The sequence below is a fragment of the Nicotiana sylvestris genome, chromosome 11, assembly GCF_000393655.2.
Source record: "Nicotiana sylvestris chromosome 11, ASM39365v2, whole genome shotgun sequence".
NCBI classification, from domain to species: domain Eukaryota; kingdom Viridiplantae; phylum Streptophyta; class Magnoliopsida; order Solanales; family Solanaceae; genus Nicotiana; species Nicotiana sylvestris.
In genome coordinates, this window is record NC_091067.1 from 149,852,761 (window position 1) to 149,867,177 (window position 14,417).

The 14,417-nt window shown below is 40.9% G+C and overlaps 1 protein-coding gene across 1 annotated transcript; it reads left to right on the forward strand.

Annotated features, from left to right (window-relative positions):
- Positions 1-887: 887 nt before the first annotated feature.
- LOC138881832 (uncharacterized) lies at positions 888-2,514 on the forward strand. Its single transcript, XM_070162115.1, has 2 exons — positions 888-1,609; positions 2,319-2,514. Exons 1-2 carry the CDS (start codon positions 888-890, stop codon positions 2,512-2,514), a joined length of 918 nt encoding a protein of 305 aa, XP_070018216.1.
- Positions 2,515-14,417: the final 11,903 nt, after the last annotated feature.

A 14,417-nucleotide genomic window follows, 5' to 3' on the forward strand; every position in this document is an offset into this window, starting at 1 on the left:
AGAGTAACTACTCTCGAGAATGAGGCAGCCAAGCAGGCCAAAGATTTTAAAGCTGAAAGGGAACACTGTTATGATTTGATGGCTCTGATGGAGGAAGAAATACAACAGTTGCAAAATCAATACCTTCACGACACTTAGATGGACGTTCGGGTGGCTCTCGGTCAGTGAAGTAATTTATATGTCGGTTGAGGTATGTTTTCTGCTGTTGATGGGTCTTCGGAGTATCCAGCCTTATGCTCCACACCGAGTTCTAATTTAGTTAGGCTGATACCAGACCATCCCACACGATGAGGATTTGAGTCAGCAGGTCATTGAGTTGGAACCGAAGGCCGCTTTCCCAAAAGAAAAAGTGCGTCGGATTTGGCATCAGTGCAGGTTCTTGGAGCCTAAGACTCAAGTACGAGATCTATCTAGAGGTGAACTGGAGCCTAGTTACACCGGAGGCTAATCTGAAAGAAGAGGTGCATAAGCTGAAATAGCAGATGGCCGAAATGTACCAGGCATGGGAAAAAGGGCACCCACCGCCAGCTTACCCAGCCAACCCTTCTTATATCCTGCCATTGGCTCAGCCTCAGGAACCTCCCACTGTGAACTCATCTCCTGCCTTTCCCATCTACCAACAATGCCACGGCACCACTTCTTATACATCACAAGATCCACCACCCAAACAAGTCTCGTACCCTCCTCCACCAGTTACTCCCATTTTTGTGGCGCCCCCACCTGCTGCACTACACCAATCCTCTAGTGAGCCGTTATTCCAGACTCACGACAACCAATATTACCCCTCGGAGCCCACTTTTAAAGCTCTAAAACCTTATTCCTACACTCCTTATTTTGACCTCCCTATGGAAACTGAGAAGCCACCTAAAAATCCCGAGCAGGATTAGATGTTTAGGAAAGTTAAGAGCTTGGAACAGTCATTCAGGAATATGCAGGGGTTGGGTGGTCAGGTAAGTGTGGCTTACAAAGATCTATGTTTGTTCCCAGACGTTCAATTGCCGGCAGGGTTTAAGATGCCCAAGTTTGATTTGTATGATGGGCATGGTGATCCAGTGGCACGCTTGAGAGGTTTCTGTAGCAAAATGAGGGGATCTGGTGGGAAAGACGAGTTGTTAGTGGCATACTTCAGTCAAAGTCTGAGTGGTTCGGCGCTGGAGTGGTACACTCAGCAAGATCACGGAAGGTGGTATACATGGGACGATCTGGCACAAGCATTAGCTTGTCACTTCCAATACAATCTCGAGATTATTTCGGATCATTTGTCCTTGACAAAGATTGAGAAAAAGCACAATGAAAGCTTCAGGGAGTATGGTTTCCAGTGGAGAGAGCAGGCAGCAAGGGTGGACACTCCAATAAAAGAAAGTGAAATGGTAGATTATTTTCTGCAAGCTTTAGAACCTACTTATTACGGTCATCTGGTATCAGCTATAGGCAAGTCCTTCAACGAAGTGGTAAAGATGGGAGCTATGGTAGAAGAAGGACTTAAGTCAATCAAAATCATGAGCTATTCGGCTATTAAGTCAACCATCCAGGTCATTCAAAGTGGAACTGGGGGAGTAATTGGAAAGAAGAAGAAAGAGGACGTGGCAACAATTGATTCGGGAGCTTGGTTCGGACCTAGGGGCCCATCACATTACTATAATCAGCCCCGACCCCACCACCAAACCTATCCCCATACCCCGTATAATCCACCCCAACACTACTACCTACCACCAGACCCCCATTTTTCTGTCCACCATGCCCAAACATACAGCCAACCCCCAGCCCATGCACAATGGCGTGCGTCAATCCCACAAAATACATACTCAGCTCCACAAAATGGCTATCCACCCCCACGAGCCTACCGAAACCCTCCTGGATCAGGTTTCCGGCCCAATCAAGCATTTAAGAACGAGAGGTTGCAGAAGAGGAAAACCTTCACTCCAATGGGAGAGTCCTATACTAGTTTGTTCCACAGGTTGAGACAATTGGATATGCTGAAGCCGATCGAGCCAAAACTGCCAAATCCTCCCCCGAGAAATCTTGATCATTCTGTAAGTTGCGAATATTGTTCTGGGGCACGACATGGAGAAATGCTGGCAATTGAAAACAGTTGTTCAAGAGCTTATTGATACCAATCGGATCGAAGTCTAAGCTCTGGAGGCGCCCGATATCAACCAGAACCCATGGTCGGCCGATCATGAGACAAATATGATCGAGATAGTGCATAAGGGAGGGGGGCCTAAGAAGCCTTCGCAGACCGTCATGATGATTCGGTCCAGTAAAGGCAGGCCGGTTGAAAAGTTAACGAGTGATAAGTCAGTGATCAGGTTGGGCAGGGCAAACAGTGAACCATCTGTGGTATTCAAGAAGGGGTCCTCAAGTGATGTTGCAGTGAAACAAGAAAAAGCAAAAGTGGTGGTTCCAGGAGTGGTGAACAAGCCTGTCGTAATTGTGGAGGGTGCTCGCACAGATCCTGTCATTATCAAACCTGTAACCCAGCTACTGATAGTCAACAACAAGGTTGTCCCGTGAATTATGAACGGGTGACAGTGACTTACAAGGGAAAAGAAGTTAAAGAAGAAGTCTATGAGACCCATGGATTGACTCGCTCGGGGAGATGTTTTGCCCCGGAGGAGTTAAGAAAAGCTACAACCTCCAAAGATAACCCAGTGCTAGTGAAGAAAGATGTGACCAAAGAAGAAGTAGAAGAGTTTTTGAGAAATATGAAAGTGCAACACTATTCCATTGTGGAGCAGTTGAGGAAGACGCCTGCTCAGGTTTCATTGTTATCATTGTTAATCCATTCAGACGAGCACCATCGGGCCTTGATGAAAATCCTGAACAAGGCTCATGTTCCTGACAAAATATCAGTAAACCATTTGGAAAAGATAGCCAATAAGATATTTGAGGTAAACAGAGTCACTTTTTCTGATGATGAGTTACCCGTTGAGGGTACTGAGCACAATAGAGCCCTCTATCTTGTAGTGAAATGCGAAGATTCCGTAGTTACCCGGGTATTGGTCGACAATGGTTCTAGGGCAAACAATTGCCCTCTCTCCACTCTGAACAAGTTGAAAGTGGATGATGAAAGGATTCACAAGAACAGTATCTGCATGCGGGGATTTGATGGTGGAGGGAAAGATTCAGTCGGTGATATAGTCCTTGAGCTGACAATAGGACCAGTTGAATTCACCATGGAATTCCAGGTGTTGGATGTGGCTGTATCCTACAATCTGTTGTTAAGTCGACCCTGGATTCATGCTGCCAAATCAGTCCCGTCTACTCTGCATCAAATGGTCAAGTTTGAATGGGATAGACAGGAAATCGTTGTGCATGAAAAAGATGATCTGTGTGTTCCCAGTGATGCCATTGTTCCGTTCATTAAGGTTGAAGACGACAAGGGACCTTGGGTCTATCAGGTTTTTGACACAGTATCAGTCGAGAAAATTCCAGAAGGGAAATGCGTTCTAATGACGAGGGTAACTAACGCATCAGTTATGGTGGCTTTTGAAATGTTGAAAAATGGTTTTGTACCTGGTAAGGGTTTGGGTGCATCTCTGCAAGGTATAGTACAGCCGGTGACTCTTCCCAAAAACTTGGGTACATTTGGTTTGGGATTCAAGCCCACAGCCGCAGACGCGAAAAGAGCCAGAAAATTGAAACATAGGGCATGGGTCCTCCCAAAGCCTGTCCCATGTCTCTCCAGATCATTTGTCAGGCCCGGCACCAAGAAATGCTCAGTAACAACAGTTCCCAGTTCTATGGTTGGTCTTGATAAGGAGCTGATTGAGAGGTTCGAGAAGTTGTTCGACGATGTGAACATGGTGGAAGCTGGAGAGGGTTCTAGCAAGGCGGATGTGCAATTTGTTGGGCCTAGTGCAAAGATTAACAATTGGGAAGCTACTCATCTCCCTACCAGGAAGAAGTTTTGGTAGTTTGCTTTGATTTTCTTTTAGTTTATCTGGATTATTCTAGGGTTGTAATTCAGATTCTATGTTCCGTCCGTTTGGATGTATAAACCTTGTTATCTTTCAATTTCAATGAAATGCAATTTCCCTTTTTCTTCATTCCTGATAGTTTTATTTTCTTTTTTCTTTTCTTCCTTGTACAATTCTTTTTATGCTGGTCTCAATGACATGACATGCATGAGGAATCTTCGTCACAGTCTTAAAAGTCAATCTAATTCTGAAATAGTAATTCAAGAAATAGAGTGTGATGATGAATCGGAATATGATGAAGATGAGGCCTTTGAAGAGATTAGTAAAGAATTAAGCCATTTTGAAGAAAACCCCAAGCCTAACCTGAGTGATACAGAAGAAATCAATTTAGGGGACCCCGATAATATCAGAGAAACTAAGATAAGTGTCCATCTTGAACCACAACTCAGGGAAGAGATAATCAAAGCGTTGTTTGAGTACAAAGACATCTTTGCATAGTCATATGATGACATGCCGGGTCTAAGAACTAACTTAGTGGTTCACAAATTGCCCACTGACCCGGGATTTCCTCCCGTCAAACAGAAGTTAAGGAAGTTTAAAACTGACATGAGTATAAAGATTAAAGAAGAGGTCACAAAGCAGTTCGAGGCAAGGTCATTCGAGTCACGCGGTATCCCACTTGGTTAGCCAATGTTGTGCCTGTGCCAAAGAAGGATGGTAAGACCAGAGTGTGTGTTGATTACCGTGATATCAACAAGGCAAGCCCAAAAGACAACTTCCCACTGCCAAACATCCACATTTTGATTGATAATTGCGCCAAACATGAGATTGGGTCTTTTGTGGATTGCTATGCAGGCTATCATCAGATCCTAATGGATGAGGAAGATGCAGAAAAGACAACATTCATTATGCCATGGGGAACATACTGCTACAGAGTCATGCCTTTTGGTTTGAAAAATGTTGGGGCAACTTACATAAGGGCAATAATGACCATATTCCACGACATGATACACAAGGAGATTGAGGTTTATGTGGATGATGTAATCATAAAGTCTAGAAAGCAGTCTAACCATGTCAGAGATTTGAGAAAGTTCTTCCAAACGCTCCGCAAGTACAATCTCAAGCTCAATCCTGCAAAGTGTGCATTCGGTGTCCCATCTGGAAAACTGTTGGGATTAATAGTCAGTCGTCAAGGTATTGAATTGGACCCGTCAAAGATCAAAGCTATCCAAGAATTGTCACCCCAAAGAATAAGACTGAGGTGATGAGTCTGTTAGGGAGGTTGAACTACATTAGCAGGTTTATTGCTTAGCTTACGACAACTTGTGAGCCTATCTTCAAACTGCTGAAGAAGGATGTTGCGTTCAAGTGGATAGATGAGTGTCAAGAAGCATTTGATAAGATAAAGGGTACTTGTCAAACCCACCTGTGTTGGTGCCACCAGAACCGGGGAGGCCTTTGATTCTGTATTTGACGGTCCTAGACAATTCATTTGGTTGTATGTTGGGTCAGCATGACATCACCGGTAGGAAGGAGCAGGCCATCTATTATCTCAACAAGAAGTTCACATCTTATGAGGTTAAGTACACTCGCCTATAAAGGACATGTTGCGCCCTAACTTGGGTAGCACAGAAGTTGAAGCATTATTTGTCATCTTACACTACTTACCTCATCTCTCGTTTGGATCCGCTAAAGTATATATTTCAGAAGCCTATGCCTATAGGGAGGCTCGTAAAGTGGAAGATCTTGCTAATGGAATTTAACATCGTCTATGTGACTCGAACTGTGATGAAAGCCCAAGCATTGGCCGACTATTTAGCTGAGAATCCGGTGGACGAAGAATATGAACCTTCGAAGACTTACTTCCCTGATGAAGAGGTAATGCACATTGATGAGTTGGAACAAGTTGAAGAGTCAGGTTGGAAAATTTTCTTTGATAGAGCTGCTAATATGAAAGGCGTTGGGATAGGAGCCGTACTTATTTCTAAAACAGGCCATCACTACCCCGTTATGGCTCAGCTCCGTTTCTACTATACTAACAACATGGCTGAGTACGAGGCATGCATTTTGGGTTTGAGGTTAGCTGCAGACATGGGTGTCCAGGAAGTCTTGGTCTTGGGAGACTCGGACCTTCTGGTGCACCAGATTCAAGGGGAATGGGAAACACGAGATTTAAAACTCATACCGTATCGGAATGTTTGCATGATCTTTGTCAACGGTTTTGATTAGTAGAGTTCTGGCATATTCCAAGGATCCATAATGAGGTTGTTGATGCTTTGGCTACTCTGGCATCAATGTTACATCATCCAGATAAGGCTTATGTTGACCCTTTGTATATTTAGGTCCGCGATCAGCATGCTTACTGTAACATGGTGGAAGAAGAACTTGATGGTGAATCATGGTTCCACGACATCAGGGAATATATCAGAATGGGAGTATATCATGTACAAGCCATAGGTGATCAAAAGAGAACAATTCGTCGTTTGGCAAGTGGATTTTTCCTCAGTGGAGGAGTCTTGTACAAAAGAACTCTAGATCTTGGATTGTTAAGATGCATAGATGCTAGACATGCCACAACTATTATGACCGAAGTACATTCTGGAGTCTGTGGACCGCATATGAGTGGGTACGTTCTGGCAAAAAAGATTCTCCGAGCAGGTTATTATTGGCTCACCATGGAGCGAGATTGTATCAGTTTTGTGCGTAAATGTCATCGATGCCAAGTACACGGAGATTTGATTCATTCTCCGCCATCTGAGTTTCACACAATGTCTGCACCATGGCCTTTAGTTGCTTGGGGCATGGATGTCATTGGACCGATTGAGCCAGCAGCATCCAGTGGGCACAAGTTCATTCTAGTAGCCATCGATTATTTCACCAAGTGGGTTGAAGCTAAAACTTTCAAGTCTATGACCAAGAAAGCAGTGGTCGATTTTGTGCATTCAAATATCATTTGTCGGTTTGGGATCCCAAAGGTGATTATCACAGATAATGGTGCTAATCTCAACAGTCATCTGATGAAAGAGGTATGTCAACAGTTTAGGATTACACATCGCAATTCTACCCCATACCGCCCCAAGGCGAATGGAGCAGTCGAGGCAGCCAACAAGAACATAAAGAAGATACTTTGGAAAATGGTGGAAGGTTCCAGGCAATGGCATGAAAAGCTACCCTTTGCATTGTTGGGTTATCGCACTACTGTTCGCACTTCAGTAGGGGCAACTCCTTATTTGTTGGTATATGGTACTGAAGCAGTATACCCGCGGAAGTTGAAATCCTATCCCTTCGGATTGTCGCTGAAGTCGAAATTGATGATGACCAATGGGTCAAAACCCGCCTGGAGCAGTTGAGTTTGATCGATGAAAAATGATTGGCAGCAGTATGTCATGGTCAGTTGTATCAACAGAGAATGGCAAGAGCATATAACAAGAAGGTGCATCCACGGAAGTTTGAGCTGGGTCAACAAGTATAGAAACGTATCCTTCCACATCAGGCTGAAGCAAAAGGCAAGTTCGCCCCAAATTGGCAGGGGTCGTTCACCGTAACGAGAGTGTTGTCCAATGGTGCTTTGTATTTAACAGACATAGAAGGCAAATGTGTAGAAGTGGTTATCAATTCTGATGCAGTCAAAAGAAATTGTGTATGATTTCTTTGGTTAAATTGTGTTTGTTTGTACTTGGCATGTTTTGAAGATTGGAATGACGAAGGCATTTTGTTCTGCTATTTAAACACGTTTTCCTTTGTTACCCCTTTGAGCCTTATTTATTTCCTTTCATACCCCTCTTTTGGAATCAGTAGCAAAGATCAGAAACGCAAGCGCGAAAGATAAGTAAAGGAAAAGAGAAAAAATGAAAATGAAAAAAAAAGGAAAAAAAAAAGGAAAAAAAAGAAGAAGAAAGAAAAAAAGAGTAAAAGTAAAGAGAAAAAAGGGAGAAAAAGAAGAAGAACAACAAAACAACAAAAAGAGAAGGAAATAAGAAAGGAAAAGAGAAAAGAAAAGAAAGAGGAAGGAGAGAATCACAACAACAAAGCAATTTTTATGTCATGAACTACGTTCGACCTGGTTCCTTTTAAGGATACGTAGGTAGCCTCACGGTTCGGTCCCATCAAAATAAAAATCCAAAAGCCCCAGACAAAGAAACTGGGGCAGAAGTTGTGGTTGTTGAAAGAAATCTGATTCCAAAAGTTGTAATTTTAACCCATGTTGAACTGTTTTGAGCCTTTTGATACCCATTCCTTCTAACCCTATCCAAAAGCCCACATTACGGTCAAAAGAAAGACCTTCTGATCAGTCTTCGAGAGATGCCAAGTCGAGCAAGTAGAGGTGATTCATATCAGGGGCAACACTCCAGTCCAGGCAGGAAAAAATAATGAAAATGAGAGAGTCTTATTGGTGAAAACCTTCACGGGCACCGTAAGGCGATGGGAGTTAAGAGAAATAAAAAATGAGAGAGTCTTATTGGTGAAAACCTTCACGGGCATCGTAAGGCGACGGGAGCTGAGAGAAATCAAAAATGAGAGAGTCTTATTAGTGAAAATCTTCAGGGGTACCTTGAGGCGAAAGTGAGTTGAGAGATGAACAAATGAGAGAGGTTTGTTGGTAAAATCCCTTTAGGGCACCGCAGACCGAACAAGGTCAAGGTTTTGGTGAAGATATTGGGCTTTTGAAGATCTTGGGGCATAAGGTACAACAATCGAAAGTTGATTGGTTGGACAGACTGGGCTGATTAATCCGAAATGCATGTCATGATCATTGGTACCAGTTGTTCCACTCAGATAAGTCTCTTTTCTTTTTCCCTTCTGGTAGTCATCCAGTTTTGAATTTTTCTTATCCTTAACTCTCAAAATCATTGCATTTCATTTGGAGTTTTATTTCTCTAAGATGTTTTCAATGTCAGTCCTGTTTAAGCAAATAAGAAAGAATTTCAAAGCTCACTATCAACTTCCAAATTGCACAAAGCACAATGTGGCCAGAATATACCAAAGATAGTATGATGTAAAGTGGGATATAAACTGCCAGCGAAAGTTCCATCGGTGGAATTATTTAGTAATTTCATGGGAGATGCAGAGGTTCAGATAAAGGGGTCAGAGATGTAAAACAACGATTTGGATACAGAACACTCGGGTCATCCAAGGTCATATGGGTTGACAATCAGGCAAAAGTCAAGCGGTTCTTGGCCAGTTCGGGGAAGCCAGTCAAAACAAAGCACGACAGCGGAGAGACCTTCAGCAAGAATGCCATCAACTAACCACCACATTTTAAACTGACAAAATTTTTCTTTGATTGAAACAGGGGCAGAAAATTTCGTTTGAAGCGGAGAAACCCTCTGTAAAGAAAGGCAAGCACCAGACATGTTTAACCGTAAATTCTCAGGACCATCCTAGAAAATAGGACCTAGTTTAAAATTCAAACATGCATGAGTAACAAGATCTAGCATTAGTCTTACCCCAAAGAAATATAAGTTGACTTTGAAGTTTTCATTCTTAGGACAGGATTTAATTCGAATTGTCAGGATCCTCATGAATAATGGGACCTAGCCTCAAGATTTCTGTTAGATAACAAGATTTAGCATAAGTTCTGCTGTAGGATAGTATAATTCAGCCGTAAAAGTTGTCACACTTAAGATAAGACTTGATTTTTGGTTTTCAGGACCCTCCTAGATGATGGGGTGTAGTTTTAAGACCCTCTTAGATAACAAGATTTAGCGGAAGTCACACCTTTAGAAGATATAACTTAGCTTTTAAAAACTGTCATTTAACTAGGAGTTGTCAGGACCCTCCTGGATAATGGGATCTAGCTTTCAAATTCTTAGTAATATTTGGTAACATGATTCAGTTTAACACTCACAGATGTGCCCAGCTACCAAATTGGGGCAGAGAATTTTCTTTGTTTTGTCTATTTTGTTGAAATCAAGCTCCCACCTGGAGAGCACGGGAATACAATTAAAGTTTTGGCAATCAGGCGCCCACCTGGAGAGCACGGGAATACAGTTAAAGTCTTGGTAATCAAGCGCCTACCTAGAGAGCGCGGGAATACAGTTCAAGTTCGGCAATTAGGCACCTACCTGGAGAGCACGGGAATACAGTTAAAGTCTTGGCAATCAGGCGCCCACCTGGAGAGCATGGGAATACAGTTCAAGTTCGGTAATCAGGCGCCCACCTGGAGAGCACGGGAATATAATTAAAGTTTTGGCAATCAGGCGCCCACCTGGAGAGCAAGGGAATACAGTTAAAGTTTTGGCAAACAGGCGCCCACCTGGAGAGCACGGGAATACAGTTCACGTTTGGTAATCAGGCGCCTACCTGAAGAGCACGGGAATACAGTTAAAGTCTTGGCAATCAGGCGCCCACCTGGAGAGAACGGGAATACAATTCAAGTTTTGGTAATCAGGCGACCACCTGGAGAGCAAGGAAGAGCAACACTAGTTTCAAGGAAGGGAAACAGTTTAAGTGTCGGTAATCAGGCGTCCACCTGGAGAAAAGGAAAGCATCTCATATTATAATTCGAATTCAGCAATCAGGCGTCCACTTGAAGAAAAGGAAAAGTGTCTCAGATCACAACTCAAGTTGGCAACAAAGGGACTTCACCAGGAGAATACAAGTCAACAAGGCAACAAGAATCATAAGATTAAGTTTGAAGATACAGATAGGATTTTTGTAATGCATAGATCATAGTTTAGTCTAGCTTCTTTTTATCTTGTTATGGTGTAATAAGGAGTTCAGTAAGCAGTAGCAGTAGCAGTAGCAATAGTGAAATCACAGCTTCATGGTAGTCCTAGCTACTGAAACTTCCCGAACTACACTGACCTGATTCCTTTATTGCCAAGGATATGTAGGCAACCTCAGAAGCAGGGTGCGGTCAGATCTTTCAAAAATGCTTTCCACGAAGTATTCAAAAGGACAAAAATCACTCGTATTTGCTCACTTTATCTTTGCACAAAAACTCTTCGTGTTTCCGAGCAAAGAGGGGCAGCTGTGAGCACGTGATTTTTGCCCTATCTGAATTACTCCCATAAATTCAAGAAAAAATAATTTTTTCCCATTGTTTGAAATTTCGCGGATTTTTGTAGCATTTTTCGTTAATTGCTTGCATTTGTTTGTGCATGTTTAATTTTTATAAAAATAAAAAAAAACATTGCATTTGCATTTAAAACTTAATTTACATTTTTTCTTGATTAATTAGTAAATTAATTTGTTTTACAAGAATGGAAAAAATCACAAAAAATGATTTATTTTGCATTGTTTAATTTTTAGCTTTGAATTTCGTTAGTCTTATTTTAATTTAGTCTTTAATTAGTTTTGGTAATTGTTAAAGTTAATTAATTTAATTTGGTAGGATAATTTGGGTTAGGAAATAAATTAGGTTTTACTTTATTTTTATTTTTTAAAAAAGAAAAGGGATTAAAAAGAATTTTAAAAGGGAAAAGAAATGAATCAAATTTTTGGGCCATTTTATTTTAATTCTCTCAAGCCCAAATAATTTCACCCATAAACCTGTCCAAAACTAGCCATAACCATGCCCCAACCCGGTCCAATATTTCAGTCTCTTAAACAATTCAAACGACATAGTATCAGGCCAATACTACGTCGTTTTGAGTTTCTTAAAGACAAATCAATCTAAGCCTTTCATTCCTCTTCATCGAACAGTCAGCAAAGCCTCACCCTAACCACATAAGATTGTCTAAAATCCTTAGAACATTAACATAGTATCATCTTCTTCATCACACCTTCCTCTCACCACCGTTCGTCGCCCACCGAAAATCGCCAACGGCGGAGTTTGACCCCCAATCCACACCAGATTTACACTGTAGCACCCTCTTCCTCCCCTCATAATGAATCAGTCATTTGTTGCCTTCGAATCATCGCGGAACTCGTCGAATCTTCGATCGAAGTTTTGACCTTCAAACCTTAACCCACCTAAACTCATACCAGTTAAAACCCAGACCGTTCCAAAGCTTATCCACACGCCTATTTCCTGAAAACCCCAACAGGACCTCCCCAGTTCCAAATCTGAGAAAATTGAAGCATAATCTCTCTCTTCTTCTGTTCCGTTCAAGGCCTGGCTTCGTTTTGAATTATAGTCTATGTGGGTTGATTGTTCTTAACAAGAACAATAAATTGACATTGATTTTAATTCATTCCGGGGATGTCAGAGTTATACGAGTTCATCAAGTTCTGAGCCAATTGTTCACTCTCATTGATACGCCTCATGTCGTCAAGGCATTCCACCATGTTTGGTATTTTTTCCTCCTTTCTCCCACTAATTTTATACACTGTAGTTCCTTTCTGTTTTCATTTGGCTTAGTTTTATTTGTTTCTTTTGTTTTTCTTTGTTTGTGACTGATTATCTTTAGTTAGTCAAGTTCGATTTTAGTTTGATTAGCTAAAGTTAATTTAAGACTAAAATCAGAATTGTGTGAGTTTGCCCTCCAGTTTTAGATTTGTTCTTTTTCTATGGTTTCGTTTAATCATTTCTGAGTATTCAAGTCTCTCATAGTAACTATGGTCACCACTGACCTAATTAAGAGACTGGTTTATTTGGACTGTGGTCTAGTTTAACCCAAGTTAATAATTGAAGGGTAAATAACAAGGGGTTTTAAGGATGATCTGGGAATTATAAGTAGAAAATCTCTCTATAACTGAAATAGAAAGCTTCCCAGAAACTGTCATTAGGACTGAACTGAATTTCTGATCTTTACACTAGGGGTATCTAAGCTAAAACCAAAATTTCAAAAGGTTTAAAGTGCAAAATTATTTTCAGCATTGCTGCCCTAATACCTTGCCTATAAAGGCGTCCTTACTTCACTAGCAAAGAAAAGAAAAAAAAAAGAAAAAAAAGGGAAAAAGACTGAAAAGCTGTAACAGCTGAGTTTCTTTGAAAATTCTGAATTCCATTACTGAAAACTACTAAAATTTTGTTTTGGTTTTGGGTTTCTGAGTCTTCTGTTAACTAGAACCTTTGAAGAATTTCATGGTAATATTGCTGGGGTAAGAAATGGGTTGAAACTGTTTTGAAATTGGATTTTGGGTCTGATGTGTATCACTGTAGGTTTGGGCTGGGTTTTGTTGGTTATTTTCTGAATCTGGACTCTGTCCTGCTTGTTATTGGCTACTGATTCTTCACTTTTTTGGTTTCTATCTTATCTCCAAGTATTTCCTTCAAACCCTGAGAGGAAGTGAAGTTTGTTATGGCTGTTATGTTGGAGTCATGTAATTCAAGTTGAAGAAACTAATTGTTGTCCCTTCTCTGTTGCATTACCAGTTTTAAAGTCTATTATATTTTGTTTTCATGTTTCCCCTAGGCTCATATAAGTTATTTAGTTTCTTGTCATTATCTTTTTAGATTCTTTTATGGGTTGTATAAATGTTCCATTTCACTTGCTTAGTTTAAATGCTTGAAGGCTTCTATTCACATGTATAAGTGGTAGAGAGCTAATGCAAGGAAATTTTCAGTAGTATCAAGTATGTTTCAGGTCTGTTTTGGCCTGTTGAAGCTAGTGTTGTTGTGTGAATGTGCTTAAATTTGTTTTAAGATTGATGTCCCTAAAGTTTGAAATCAGGAACTTTCATGTTGAGGTTTATCTAGTGTAGTATCTTATTTCATGAATTATTGATTTAAGGACTTCCAATTCATATAGCTTATAGTCACTATAAATGAGGAAAATGGTTTGATTGCTTACTGAGAGGGGTTAGACTTGTTTGGGAATGAGGTTAATGGTACATGGCAGCCTTAGTGTATGCTAATTATAGAATAAAATTTATGTTGATACGTGCTTATTCTTCTCTTTTTGAAACCACGTAGTACTGTATGTTTAAAAATGAGGAATTGAATGGGATTTTAAAATCACCAGGGGGCTTGAATGAGTATTGTAGGATTATATTTTCATCATACCGATAATTTGACACTAAAATATGTTCTGTATCTTTTTTAAGCTAATCAGTAGTTATTTTAATTCTCCATGAAGCAATACAATATGTGATCCGTTTTATATGCTTGAGTCCTGCACTGGGCTATGGCGTATGGCCCAATTGTTCAGAAACGTTGACTCCCTGGTGTGCATCGGCACTTTTGGGCTTCAAGTGAGCCCAATTTTCCTCGTTGCTTTATGCGTAAATGTCCGAGCCTTCAATAGAAGGATTGGGCCTGACATTCCAGCCCATTAATCGTTGAATTTTACCCTTTTTTTATAATAATTCTGGATCCCCTCGCCCTTTTATTAATTAGCTCCCCTAGTTTAGTCTGAGGCATGCCATATTAGCCAAATGTACAATTTATGGCCATCAATAGCTTAGTTTTGAATTCCCTTTAAAATTGGAATCGAGGTGGGCCACTCCAAATAAAACCTCAAAATGCATGGCCCTCGCTTAATTAATATTTTAATTTTTTTAGAATTCGAGGCGCGCCATTTAGCGAATTTTCCATGGCCCTCGCAAAGTTAAAAACGCGTAGTTGCTTTAGGCGCGTTATTTTAGTAATTAGCTTCCCTAAACTCTGGT